General features: G+C 39.6%; 1 protein-coding gene and 1 long non-coding RNA gene across 17 annotated transcripts in view; one reads left to right on the top strand and one right to left on the bottom strand.

Moving 5' to 3' along the window:
- Nucleotides 1-15,082, top strand: part of mycbp2 (MYC binding protein 2) — a 291,326-nt gene that overhangs the window by 110,948 nt on the left and 165,296 nt on the right. For all 16 annotated transcript variants that reach the window (XM_069890301.1, XM_069890291.1, XM_069890299.1 and 13 more), the window contains 5 exons: nt 5,887-6,029; nt 6,902-7,002; nt 7,103-7,321; nt 7,719-7,938; nt 12,652-12,770. In XM_069890301.1, the coding sequence (XP_069746402.1) occupies nt 5,887-6,029; nt 6,902-7,002; nt 7,103-7,321; nt 7,719-7,938; nt 12,652-12,770 (802 nt within the window). The remainder of the gene's footprint in view (nt 1-5,886; nt 6,030-6,901; nt 7,003-7,102; nt 7,322-7,718; nt 7,939-12,651; nt 12,771-15,082) is intronic.
- On the bottom strand, nt 6,462-8,189 carry LOC138738994 (uncharacterized). Its single transcript, XR_011341941.1, has 3 exons — nt 8,049-8,189; nt 7,386-7,557; nt 6,462-7,298 (listed from the first exon to the last, which is right to left on the bottom strand). It is a non-coding gene; the product is annotated as an uncharacterized lncRNA (long non-coding RNA).

Here is a 15,082-nt window from a genome sequence, read left to right as displayed (position 1 = left end):
ATATGAGAAAAAATATAAATTACGCAGTTTATAATATTTAAAAAACTATAACAAGGTCATGTTAGAGCCAAAATGTGCATATATACTTTGTTAGTCAGCATCCTAGGGTCCATAGCCTGGGTGTGGTCATCTTGATTCCTGTGCCCATGTGCGAGTCTTCAGTTGGTGCATGCGCACCAACTGTTAAGGGTGCAAATTCAATATCGTCAGGGCACTTAATTCTCACACATGTACCAACTGAACTCCAATACACGAACCCACTACACATGCGGCAACCGAAGACTCGCACATGCGCACAGGAATCAAGGTGACTGCGGCCAGCCGATGGACCATGGGACGCCAACTAACAAAATAAGTATGCACATTTTGGCTCTTGCGTGCCCTGTATCCCTGTGACAGTTTGTCAAATACAACATTTGATGAAAAAGTTTACTTTAAGACTTTGATACTCCACACACATGGACAAAATTCCAACTTGTGTCCATTTCAAGATATGACTGATCCTTTGGTCCCAATTACAGTCGTAAGTCGGGGAGTGTCTGTATTATTGTTTTGGGGAAATTTTAAATAAAATAGTAGTTTTTGCTAATGTTCATGTCCCTAATGTAGATAATGTGGATTCTTAAAATACTTTTTTTTCTCTACCAGATTTGAGTTTATACTCTCTGGTGTTGGGTTGGGATTTTAATTGTTGGCTAGATCCTGCTTTGGACCGTTTGTCCCCTAACCCTGTTACAATGAGTAAATCTGCCTCATTAATTCACTCTTTCTTATCTAATTATGGTATCTGTGATATTTGGCATTTTCTTCATTCAAGTTGGAAAGAGTATTTTTTTCTTTTCAGGCATTCATCACACTTTTTTGTGAATTGTCTATTTTCTTATTGATAATCAATTGATCCCATGGACTTGTTTTTATGTTTATTAGAGTATAGATCACACCCCTGTGGTATCCATGACCCTTCCTGGCCTCTCTCAAATAAAAAGACTTTTAAATTCGACTTTACTATTAGATAATGATTTTGTGAAATTTATGGAAGAGCAGATAACTTTTTTTCTTCCAGTTTGATTGTTTGGGATGCTATGAAAGTGTTTCTCAGGGTCAGATTATTTCTTATTCAGTGAATTTAAGATTAGAATTAGTTAATTAAATTAAACAAATAGATCAAAACATGCTCAAATTAAAAACCTAGATTTATATAAAAAAAACAAATTGAACTTAAAACTAAATTTGATTGAATGCCAACTTTTGAAAAGAGTTGATTTTATATTCACGGCGACAAATCTAGTCAGTTTTTAGCTAATCAGTTGAGAGGTTTTGAAGCCAAGTGATAAATTACAAAGATTTGAATGGAGATGATAACACTACTGCAGATCATTCTGAGGTAAATGATACATTCAGGAAACTTTATACTTCTGAATTTCCAGATGATAACAGTTCGATGAATAGTTTTTTTTTTGGATCTATTAAATATTCCCTCACTTTCTTTCATTAACAAAGCTAGATTAGATAAGCCTATATTGCAAGAGAAAATAGCTTCTGCTATTTTTTCATTGCTTGCAATCTGGAAAATCTCCAGGACCTGATGGGTTTCCTGTTAGATTTTTTAAATCATTTCTCAATTGCTTTCACTGCACTTAAGTTCTGTTATCGGATTCATTTAAGCAAGGTAATCTTCCAGTAACCTTTAACAAAGCATGTATATTTCTCATAGTAAAGAAAGGTATAGATTCAGCTGAGTGCTCCTCCTACAGGCCGATTTTCTTTATTAAATATTGTTGTGAAAATCTTGGTGAAAGTATTGGCCCATGGATGGGAATATTTTAACATCAATCATTTCTGGAGATCAATCTGGTTTTATTAAAAACTTCTTATTTTAACATACGTCAATTATTCGATATTTTGTATTTACCTCCCAGTGTGGTTCCTGAATGTGTTCTATCTTTAGTTGCAGATAAGTGTTTGATTGGGTAAAATAGAGATATTTATTTGCAATTTTGTAAAAATTCAATTTTCGGCCATGTTTTATTACTGTATTCATGCCCTACGGCTTAAATTCTTACTAATTTTCAACAGTCACACCTTTTTAATCTCCAATGGGGAACCCGCCAAGGGTGTCCTTTATGCCCATTACTTCTTGATTTGGCCTTAGAGCCATTAGTGATTGCATTTCAAGAGGGTGAGAATATTTTAGGGATCTGTAGAAAGGGAATTAAACATAAAGTTTCCCTTTATGGTGATGACCTTTTGTTTCTTGTATCTAGTCCTGACACTTCCTTACCCTCCCTGGTATCATTACTTTCAAAATTTAGTCATATTTCAGGACATAGATTAAACCTGCATAAAAGTGAACTTTTCCCTTTGAATGTTCCTGCATCAGTATACATTTATCTCCTTTTCAAATTGTGAGAAATCAATTTACCCATCTTGGTATTACAGTTACAAAGAATCAAAAGCAGCTTTTTAAAGAAAATATCCTTGCTTTATTAAAACACGTGAAACAGTCTCCAATGTTGCCCCTGTCTATGTCTTTGATTGGTTGTATTAATTCTATTAAAATGAATATTTTACCAACATTTTTATATCATTTTCAATCCATTACCAATTTTCATTCCCAAATTAATTTTTGATTCACTTGATTCGATTATATCATCTTTTAATAAGGGTAAGTACCCTCGTCTAAAGTTCATCTTCAAAAATCCAAAGGTATTTTGTGGCGCTACCTAATTTCAGATTTTATTATTGGGTGGTCAATATACATAAACTTATGTTTTGGATACATTATCATAATCGAATGGATTGTCCAGTTTGGGTAGCAATGGAGTTGAATTCTGCTAAAAACTTCTTTTTAAATCTCAGCACTTAGTTCCTCACTTGCTTTTTCCGTAAATAAATCAATTGACAATCTGGTTGTCAGGCTAACTCTGAGATTTTGGGTGCAGTTTAGAAAACATTTTGGATTTCATGGCTTTTTTTTTCTTTCACGTCCTATTCTGTCCAATCATCTTTTTAACCTTTACTTGATTTTGCTTTTCATGATTGCTACAGATTGGTTTTGTGCCATTTGAACAGATTTCTGAAAAGTTCAACTGACCAAATACTCATTTTTTTTCAAATATCTGCAAATCAGACACCAATCTCAGATACTTAATTTTCCTCGGGTGCCTGTTGTGAACTTTATTGATTTTTTTTTATAATTTACAACTTTCTCATAAAGGTCTAATATCCATTATTTAAGATAGGCTTAAGGCATGTTCCCTTAGTTAAAATTAAAAATGGCTGGGAACAGGATTTTGGATGAGGTTTGGGATTCAATATTTTTGGTTAATACCATAACTTTATGTGCATGTCATTGTTACAATTTAAATTTGTTCATAGGGCTCATATGTCTAAAGGTAAATTATCTTGTATTTATTCAGATGAAGACCCTTGCACTGATAAATGTAAGAGGGGAGAGCCTTCTTTAATCCACTTGTTTTGGACGTGTCCTTGTCTTGAAGGATAGTGATGTGTTTCAAACTTTATTCTTAATCCATAATTTAAATCTAGAGCCTAATCCTTTGGTTGCTCTTTTAGTCACAATTGGAGAGGATGAGGTTCTTTTAACTCCAATCAAAAGTTCTGTCTTTTTCCTCTCTCTTAGCCAGGCATGCAATATTGCTTTGATGGAAGGATACTGCCCCGCCTACCCATGCTCAGTAGCTAAGGGACATTATGTCCTGTTTAAACCAACAAAAGATTTGTTATTCAATTAATAACTCAAAATAGAAGGTTTCAAATGTTGTGGGAACCATTCTTGAATCTTTTCCACAGTTTTTAGGCATAATAGAAAACTTAAACTTTAATATTTTGTTATTTAACTCCAGGAATCAGTTACATTATTTTCTTTTTTAGCCATAAGGGGATGGGTTTTAGAATTATAACTATCCGTGTTAAAGTAATCAGATGTTTCTATGTTTTATATATTATTGATATGCTTTACATACCTTTATAATTTGCTGAGCTATGTAAATTACTATTTATATTGTGCATTCCATTAATGTGCTACATATGCATGTATATGTATACAAGTATATAAAATCAATCATTGCATTATATCTGAATTCTCATTAAATCGGCACGTGTAAAATCAGGGTTTCACTGTAGCTTAAACAATAAATTTACCATGGTAAATATTGTTGAGTTACTGAATTTGGAACAGTTTGTCATCATGTTCTAACTTTTGGTTAGTATTAGATTTTATGTCCAGACAGATTTTGTAGACAATGTCAGGTGTCAGTGAAAGAAAGTTATCATTCTGGATTGGATTCAAACTCAAGTCAAGATAAATTTGCATGCTAAAGTTTCCAAATCTGATAATAAAATCAATATTCCACATTAATCAAATTCCTGTCTTTGCTGAATCCCAAAAAATGCCTTTGAGCCAATGTCAATTTGATCCCCTTTCCTACCCATAGAACCATAGAACATTAAAGCACAGAAAAAGACCTTTCAGCCCATCTATCCTGTGTTGATCTATTATTCTACTTAGAGACCTGCACCCAGACCATAGTCCTCCATACCCCTCCCATCCATGTATCTGTCCTATTGTTCTTACATGTCAAAATCGATTTCAACATTTCACCTTGTTCAACACTCTTAGCATGCTGTGTGAAGTTCTCCCTAATGTTCCCTTTCCTCCTAGTTCTTGTCTCATCTAACCTCAGTGGAAATAGCTGGCCTGCATTCACTCTATCTTGCTCCTCATAATACCCTCCCTGTATTCTGATGTTCCAGTGAATAAAATCCTGACCTGTTTAACCTTTCCCTGTAACTCAGTTTCTCAAGTCCCAGCAACATCCTTGCAAATCTCTGTATTCTTTCAATCTTATTGATATCTTTCCTGTTGTTATGAGAAAATCGAAGCGATATTTGCAACCTGAAATGAAAATCAAAATTTGTTCTTGGTTCTTGACTTGTTGAATATTTTTAATATTGTCTGTTTTTATTACTAATTTCAATCTTCAGGTCAGAGGATTGCACAGTATTCGGGGAACTTTTAGGTTTTTTTGTTTTGTGGTTTAAGACTGGCCAGAGTAGGAGATAATTAGAGGTGAAATGAAGCTGGCTTTCAAACAAAACTACTCAAGATAATCAAGCAAGTTGAATTGCATGCACAGTTATCCTGAATTGAGTGGAATGTGAATGCTGGATTGAGGAAAGCTGCAAAACAAAAGAGATAGACTGAGGTCGTGGTGGACTTTGGAGACAGTTTTGAAGTTTAAGTATTGGATCAAAAATGACTCATAGGGAAACCCAAAGAAAGATAATGAAATGGTTGAAGGCTCTGGGTAGATTATGGATGATAGAATTTTAATACTGGTTTTAATCTTGTTGTTCAGTTGATGAAAATGGAGGTCAGTGTGCGGAAAGCCAATTGAAAGCATCAAAGTGAAGATCATCTTACTTCAAAACCATGCATGTCAATTTACAGTGCAAATATGGATTAGTAAGGAGGAGTGCAAATTATACCAGGTTATTTTGTCGCTGTAAAATTAGAACATTGCCACCAATTCTGATGTTATTCTATGGGTCAGATTAGTTAGTGCGAGAACATGTTTTGAAATAGTTCACTCTATGTATATGTCGATTCTGCTCATATTTGAGGTCATAATATTGACTGAAAGCATTGTTCCTGGATTTGTTTTTCCTTTTGCATTATCAATAATATGATGTCTGGGTTTTTTCTCTGTTCACTGTCGTAAATACTCTTTTCTACAGTGTGGTGACTGACTGGTTTTTGGTTTGAACAAAAGAGCTAATGTCACAATGTTTTGATTATAACGCACAATAAATCACCAGTAAAGAGGGATTCGCGCCATTAACATGTGCTCTTTTAAATTATAGGAGTGAATTTGATGGAGATCTGCAGTCACAATTGCTTAGCAAAGCCAATGAGGAAGATAAAAACTGCAGCAGAGCCCTTTCTGTTGTGTCTGCTGTTGTTCACGCAGCTAAAGATTTGTTGCACAGAGCTCTGGCAGTTGATGGTAAAAATGGCGTCTTCTTAAATTGCTCAATTGAAATAAACTATAAAGTTGTATGTAAATCATGCTCCACAAAGCAAATAATTTGTAACATAATTGCTGTGTTTGAGCTGTTGAAGGAATCAATATGAGCTGGGAAGAGCAAGTCAAATTGAGCAGATTAAAAATTGGCATGGTTGGTAACACAACACCTTTACAGTGCCAGCGATTGCGACCGAGGTTCGAATCCCATGCTGTCTGTAAGGAGTTTGTACGTTCTTCCCCTGCCTGCATGGATTTTACCCGGGTGCTCTGGTTTCCTCCCACCATTCAAAATATACCAGGGCTGTAGGCTAATTGGGTGTAAATTGGGCAGCACAATTCATGGACTGAAATGGCCCGATCCTGCACTGTATGTATGTCTAAATTTTTAAAAAATTGTATTTTGGTATTAAAGGTGCTACATTGAATTTTCTTGGTATTTATTGAACTTCAGACCTTGCACAATTGAGAAAAGCAATATTTAAATAGTTTGGGAAGAAAGTATCTATCTGACCTTAAGCAGGCCAGCATGGATTAAGCAATATTTACATATTTGGTACATAAACTAGTTGAAGCTTCCTTTCCATTGATCTTGTATATCAGTTTACTTTTGATGATGATGTTAAGTGTGATGCAGACTCATTTATCTTGAGCCTATTTTGATTCAGTGGTGTTGCACTGAAGTTGTTCCTTTTCATTAGATTCAACAAATTGGTTTTAATTGCAGAAAAAAAGCAAACATGCAGCTATCTAAAACAATGATCTTCCTTTGTAATATATATTTACATCAGAACAATGCAATGTTTTGATCTCAAACTATAAGAATGGATAAAACAGTTTCTATTTTTGTTCAGCTGAAGATATTCCAGAACTACTCAGCTCGTCCAGCCTATTATCAATGCTGCTTCCACTTATTTTGGCTTACATTGCACCAGTTGCTGCTAATGTACCAAAAGTAGGTATTTTTTCATTTCAGTGCTGGTTTTATTAATGTGGTTATCTTCAGAATTATTTCTTTGTCTTTTGCCTCCTATCGTTTTGCTTTTCTTGAATAGGCTGCAGTTGAAGTTTTTGGTCTTGTACATGAGCTTTTGCCTCCAGTTGCAACATTAAATCAGAAATATGCTCCACCTGCCTTCAATCCAAATCAGTCAACAGACAGTGCAACAGGCAACCAGCCTGAGCAAGGCCTCTCAGCTTGTACGACATCTAATCATTATTCTGTGGTGGAGAGTGATCATCCGTATAAGCCTGCAAGTGTCAGTCAATTAAAGGTATGTACTAATTCAATCAGAATTACAAATGTTAATTTAAATAAATATGACTTCTAAAACTCACTAGTTCATTTCAAGATCCACGTCACATTTGGGATAATAAGTAGCGAGAGTGAGGTCTCGAAATCAGGTTATTTGTCAATGTTCACGTTATGGCAAATAATACCTTGAAGATGTGGACATGTGTTGTATGTACTTTTTCTATGTTTTCCATTCATTGCTGTTATTTTTCTGACCTGTAAAAATTGGAATATTAAATTATAACAAAATGATTAAGGTTGTTTGAAAGTGTTTCAATTTTAATCATTTTTAAGTTATACTGAAACTTGGATCCTCACAAGGAAACATTGAATAGTTGAAGCTATGGAGATCAAAATAGTGCCTTTGTTCTTTTTAGGTAACTTTTCCAGATTGTGTGAGGTGGATGTCTGTTGAGTTTGACCCATTATGTGGTACCGCACAGCCGGAAGATGCCCTCCGTTTGCTGATTCCAAATAAACCTGCCCAAAGTTCAGGATTTGGTCCTAAAAATACAACCCATGATCTTAATTCATGGATAGAATTAAAGAAATTTTCTGGTTCCACTGGATGGCCGACCACAGTCCTTATTTTACCAGGTATGAGGAAGAAAACCAATGTGGCACATATTTTATTAAAATATGGAAACCTGATTAAAATATATTAATTTATATTATTTATGATATTTGTATCAAAAGGAAAATAATACCTGGTGACATTCATTTTTTGTGAAATAGCTGACTCTCAGACCTGCTTCACAGCTTTTGTCTAGGCTGGAGTATTGCTTAATAATGCTTGAGTAATATCTATATTCAACAATGGAAATTTCAGTTCTCAGCAGAGAGATGCTGCAGACTCACCAGAGACTTATTCGAACCGGCTCAGGAGGTTCCGAGTGATGTCATGATGTCACAATGCGAAGATGTCATTTGGAACGTGTGGGTTTTAAAAAGCTGTGTGTGACTGAGTAAACGGCTTTTACTGAACTTCAACTCGACGAGGTCTGATCATTTTCTCATTCTTCATTTCACATTGTGACCCAGTTGCTACATTGGTGACCCTGATGGGCCCAAACAGATTTTGGACCCGACATGGACAACATAGTGGTTTTGCTCAAACTACCTATCTTTTTGACCACTCAACCTGAAGTTTGGCTCGGGCAAGCTGAGGTGTAGTTCCACATTTGCGAGATCAAAGTGGATGCCACTAAGTACTATCATGTGCCCTCGATCAGAACACGACCAGTCAAGTAATGGATTTCCCTTGGGACCCACCAGCTCTCGGCAAGTATGAAGTCCTAAAAGCCCTCCTTCTCTGGATTTACAGTCTCTCATGATGTGGGCGAGCTGCTCCTCCATATCAATGGCCTGGGGGACTGTGCCCCTTCGGAGCTAATAAACAACATGTTGGCACTGGGAGACGACCATAGGCCTTGCTTGCACTTCGAGCAATTGTTTTTAGAGCATATGCCAGAAGACATCCGCCTCATGTTGGCTGATGAGGACATTCATAACATTCGAACAGTGGCCGCCCGTGCAGACATTCTGTGGCGCGTGGAACAGGAAGGCACAAGGCCCAAAGAAATTAGTGCTGCGTCCCACCCAAAGGCCCAGGCTCCATAAGTACTGGTGCCGAGAGCGCACGTTCCCCCAGACAAATATGGCTCCATGACAATGGCTACAACGGCTGGCCACCGTAACATCCTACTGTACATCTGGGATGAACTGCCCCAGCACAAATTTCTAGTCGACACAGGTGCGGAGGTTAGTGTCCTTCATCCTTCAGGGTTTGACACCTGTACCAGAAGCATGGGGCTGGCATCACTGCGGTGAATAACAATTTGATTCATATGTACGGCACATGGACTATACCCCAAAATTCGGTGACAATGTTCACATGGAATTTCATTCTTGCTTCTATGTCCCAGCAATTGCTGGGTGCCGGCTTCCTTAGTGGCACTGGTTGGTGAACACCACAACATTCCAAACTTCCACCTTGGAAAAGCCAAACTACTCACCCCGCACCTAGACATCGTGGAGTACTCGAACAACAAATTCGCCAAACTTCTTGCGGAGATTCCGGACATTGTCACTCCCCAGTTCTCCGCTGCCACACCAAACAAGGCATTGCACACCACATCCTCACTCAAGGACCTCCTCTACATGCCCAAGCCCAGTGCCTGACACCCGACAAGTTGTGGCTTGCAAAACAGGAGTTCCACAAAATGGAAGAACTTTGAATCATACGCAGGTCTGATAGCTCAAGGAAGGCTGGAGACCTGGTGGGAATTACAGGTGTCCTAACGACACTACCACTGCAGGCTGCTACCCACTGCCCCATATACAGGACTTGACAGCTAATCTTCAGGGGGCCAGAATATTTTCTAAAATTGCCTTGGTGCATGGGTACCACCAAATCCCTGTAAACCCAGAGGATGTGCCCAAGATCGCCATCATAATGCCATTCAGTCCCTTAGAATTTTTGAGAATACCTTTTGGGCACAAACATTCTAGTAACTGATGGATGCAATGGGGCGTGGCACGGACTTCCTTTCTGTATACTTGGACAACATACTCGTCGCCAGCTACCCACCCCCACAAAGAGCTCCTACAGCATCTGCGTTTACCACTGCCTACAGGAGTTCGAGCTAACTGTGAACTCTGCCAAGCGAAAATTCAGACAGCCCTCCATTGAGTTCTTGGGTCATCATGTCATTCCGTTGCCTAGCAAGGTGGGAACCATCCTCAAATTCATGAGGCTCGATACCATCAAAAGATTCCAGGAATTTGTGGGGATGGTCAGTTTCTATCATCATTTTCTACCCTCTGTAGCTCATATTATGCAACCCTTTTTCGACCTCATGCCCAGCGATACCAAAGAATTCAAGTGGACAAAGAAGATGACGGTAGCATCCAGCAGATGAAAGAAACCCTAGTGAAGGCTACATTGCTGGTCCATCCACAAATGGATGCACCAACCACCTTGACAATAGGCACATCCAACATGGCAGTGGGGGGGGGGTCTTGGATCAGTACACCAATGGACAATGGAAACCTCTAGCATTTTTTAGTAGACACCTCCGCCCTCCGGAAACAAAATACAGCACCCTTGCTTGGGAACTGCTGGCTCTGTACCTAGCGGTCAGACATTTGCGCTGTTTTTTGGAAGGCAGTGACTTCACGCTGTTTACTGATCACAAACTGCTAACGCTCGCCTTCACATCACTGGTCAGCCTGTCAACAACGCCACCTATCTTACATATCCGAGTTTTCAACCAGGATAAAACATATCTCTAGTACGAGTAATGTGGTGGCAAACTCCCTGTCCTGCTCCTCTGTTTAAGTAGTACGTGCCCTTTCTCCGTGTGTAGACTACATGGCGCTCGCCAAAGCTCAGTGCCAGGACAACAAACTCCAGGCTTACAGAACTGCTGTCACAAGCCTGCAACTCAAGAATGTAGCCTTTGAGCCGCAAGGAACCACCTTTCTGTGCAACGTTTCCACAGGTCAGCCTTGCCCTTCTGTCCCTGCTGCGTGGAGATGTTGCATTTTCAATGCCATTCATTCATGGACTGTCCCACCCCTCCATTAGAGTGGCATTCCGCCTGATAGCAAACAAGTTTGAAAGGCATGGACTCAAAAAGTAGGTCATGTTCTGAGCAAAGATGTGGACGGGCTGCCAGTCTGCAAAAAATGGAAAGGCACTGCTTCAGCTTTTCCAGCCACCGCAGTCAGATTCGACCACGTTCACGTCAACATTGTTGGCCTGCTTCCGGTATCATGAGGATCTAGGTAGTTGTCACTATATTCATTGGATGGCCTGAGGCAGTTCCTATGATTGATTGATGCGCTTTTATTTCTGCCTACCCACACACGTCACCTCCGACAGAGGCCCACAGTTTACCTCCGCACTCTGTGATATTTTGTCATGACTGCTGTGAATGCAGCTCCAACATACGACAGCCTGGTGGAGCAGTTCCATAGGCACATGAAGGCTGCACTGATGGCCCACCTTCAGGGCCTGATTGGGTGGACAAGCGGCCCTGGATCCTCCTGGGAATAAGAACAGCACCCAAGGAGGATCTCAACTCCTTATTGGCAGTGTTGGTTTATGAAGCCCCGCTTGTGGTACCTGGGGAGATCGTGCCCACAGCACGCACACAGGAGGTACCACCGACTAAAGTCTTAGGCAGACTTCAGGAGCAACTTGGAAAATTGGCCCCAGTTCCCACATCAAGGCATGGAACAATGCCACCCTTCATCCCAAAGGACCTCCATCCGGGAATGTTGAGTTTGTGGTTGTGTGTAGAGGTGCACACGGGCCTATGGGGGCCCCTTCAGAGTGCTACGAAACAGCTTGTGTACTGGATATCCAGAGACATTTACGATTGACTGACAAAGGCACGGTCATCTTGACCTTGATCGGCCCTTGCCACGAACCCCAATACAAAGGCGTGGACGACCACCGCCCAAAAGCGGTGGACAATAATGGCACCAGAGGTTTAGTCTCCTATCACCGGTTCGTGGGGTGAGGTGGGGGGTGGGGAATGTAGCGGCTTACTGGAGGTTTAATCAAACCGGCTCGGGAGTTCTGAGTGATGTCATGACGTCACAGTGCAATGACATCATTTGGCATGCACGGTGTTTATAAAAGTTGCATGTGACTGTTTGAGTAAATGACTTTTATTGAACTGTGACTCGACTACATCTGATCATGTTCTTGTTCTTCATTTTGTACTGCAACACGGTTGCTACAATACCAAGAGTTTCTTAATGTTTCATTACCTTGGGATGTATTCTGCGTCTTGAGGAATAACGTTTAAATGAAGAATACTGGACTTGGGAGGAGTGAGAGAGAAATGCTGTAGCAAAGAAACAGGAAACAAAACTTAGGGTAATAAAAGAAGTGGAAGGCAAACCGGGGGATTGAAATTTCCCATTGTGAGGCAGAGATTTTTGGATAAGTGTCCTGAAATTAGATTCATCTCTTGCCTTTTGTTGTTTGATCCTGCAATAATTACCATTAACTAAATTCCTCACATTCTCTTCAATAATTCCAGCAGTTAACTTTAAACATTCCAAGAGGTATGTGTAGAGGCAGTACCTTTTCTATTGTTTTAAGAATTTAAGTAAAAATTCAGGCATCTTTGTGAAAATGAAAATACCTTGGAGAAATCAAATTGTGAAAATGAATGAAGCTGAAAGTGGTCCAAAATATAATGTTTGCATGCCAGATGATACATGGAAATATCAGTGGATTTTTTTGCATTCTATTTTAAGATTCAAATGTAATTTTTTTATATACATATATAGGAAATGAAGCCATCTTCTCTTTGGAGACTGCATCAGACTATGTGAAAGACGAAAAGGCCTCATTTTATGGTTTCAAATGTGTGGTTGTGGGTTACGAATTCAGTCCTGGTCCTGAAGAGGTACTTTTATTTTTGTAATTATCCAATTAAGATGAAAGGCATATAAAAGTTTGGCTGTGGAAGTAAAACAAAATAATGGAATCAATAAAATAAAAATGAGGACATCTTTAAAAATGAATTCATCAAATTGCTAAACTTTAAAAAAATATATATATCATAATGCAGATAGATATATTTTTAATATACCATATATTTTGGCATTTCAGTTGACTGGCAGATAGGTCGACTCCCCTTTTTTAGCCTAACTTTAAAGGTTTATTGTATATCAGTCCCAGCAACAACCCAACATTTTTTAAAACATCCCAATCACCAAGTAACAAACCTGTAAATTAAGCATGTTAAAAAAATCCTCGGCCTAACGGGACAGCAGCGGCAAACTTGGTCTCCCAAGTAGGAGCAACAACATCGTTCTTCCAGCAGCAATGGGCATCTTGGGCCGACGTGGCAGGAGTGATGACCTCGTTCTCTGGAGCAGGAGCAGCGATTTGATCCTCCGGTGGAAATGGCGACCTCGTCCTCCCTGCAGGACCGGGAACTTCTCACTCCTGCTCCAGAGAATGAGGGCACTGCTTCTACCACGTGGCAGGATTGATGACCTTTTTCACCAGAGCACCAACCTTGGCTTACTGGGCAGGAGCCGTGACCTCAGGCTCCTGCATAGGACCGGGTACCTCGGGCTCTATAATTGTAGAAAATCTCGGTGGGTTATGACGGTGCCCAGGAGAGGTGTTGGGGAATGGAACCGCTGGCAGTGGTTGATTTACATGCAGAATCAGCATCAAACAGTTTTTGATCTGAATTTAAGGTCTCAAAATTTATATCTTGCGCAGTGGTTCTCAAACTTTTTTGTTCCACTCACATACCACTTTAAGTAATCCCTATTCCATCGGTGCTCTGTGATTAGTAAGGGATTGCTTAAGGTGGGATGAGGGTGTGAAAGGAAGGTTGAGAACCACTGCTCTAGAACTCAATTGTTACTGAAATATTTTGCTTGAGAAAAATTGTCATTGGCCCATTTCCTTTGGAGTTATGAAACCCTGCACATAACAAGTCAATTAGGTACAATTAAAAAGTGGTTTTCAAACTTTTTCATTCCACCCACATCCCACCTTAAGCAATCCCTTACTAATCACAGAGCCCCAATGACATAGGGATTACTTAGAGTGAGATGTGAGTGGAAAGAAAAAGGTTGAGAACCACTGATCTTGCATATAAGTCGAACCCTATTTTTCAAGTGATTTTTGAAGGTTTTGCGTCTCGACTTATTCGCCAAAATATATAAGTATATTATATATAGATAAAAATACACACATAAGCACAACCTCGTCTGGTAAACCAACGAAGAGATTTTGCAGGGACTGAGAACAGTTTTAAAAAAAACCCAAAATAGGAGAGTAAAATAATAAAAAAGGAGATGAAAATCAAATAATTTTCAATTCCAAAATTTCTCACGTGTAAATAACAAATTTCCGACAGCAGTTTGGGCTTGAAACACTCCACATCACTTTGTGACAGGTAAAATAGATAGAGGAGAGCCAGTGGATGTGGTGTACCTGGACTTCCAAAAGGCCTTCGATAAGGTCCCGCATAAACAACTGGCTTCCAAAATCAAGGCTCATGGGATTGGGGGCAAAGTATTGATGTGGATTGAGAACTGGCTGGCAGATAGAAGACAGAGAGTTGGGATAAATGGCTTGTTTTCTGAGTGGCAGGTGGTGACCAGTGGGGTACCACAGGGATCTGTACTGGGACCCCAGCTGTTCACAATTTACATTAATGATCTGGATGAGGGGATTGGATGTAATATCTCCAAATTTGCAGATGACACTAAGCTAGGAGGGGTTGTGTGCACAGAAGAGGGGGGTCAGGAACTCTAGTGTGATTTGGATAAATTGAGGGACTGGGCAGAATCATGGCAAATGCACTACAATGTGGATAAATGTGAGGTTATCCACTTTGGTAATACAAACCGGAGGGCAGATTACTATTTGAATGGCAATAGATTAAGAGATGGGGAAGTGCAGAGAGACCTAGGGGTACTTGTACATCAGTCTCTGAAGGCGAGCATGCAGGTACAGCAGGCGGTTAAAAAGGAAAATGGTATGTTGGCCTTCGTATCAAAAGGGTTTGAGTATAGGAACAAGGATACCTTACTGCAGCTGTACAGGGCCTTGGTGAGACCACACCTGGAGTATTGTGAGCAGTTTTGGTCACCTTATCTAAGGAAGGATGTTCTTGCAATGGAGGGAGTGCAGAGGCGATTCACCAGGCTGATACCTGGAATGGCAGGAATGACTTATGAGGAAAGATTG

This window comes from Narcine bancroftii, chromosome 7, assembly GCF_036971445.1.
Source record: "Narcine bancroftii isolate sNarBan1 chromosome 7, sNarBan1.hap1, whole genome shotgun sequence".
NCBI classification, from domain to species: domain Eukaryota; kingdom Metazoa; phylum Chordata; class Chondrichthyes; order Torpediniformes; family Narcinidae; genus Narcine; species Narcine bancroftii.
This window is presented reverse-complemented; position numbering and strand designations above follow the sequence as displayed.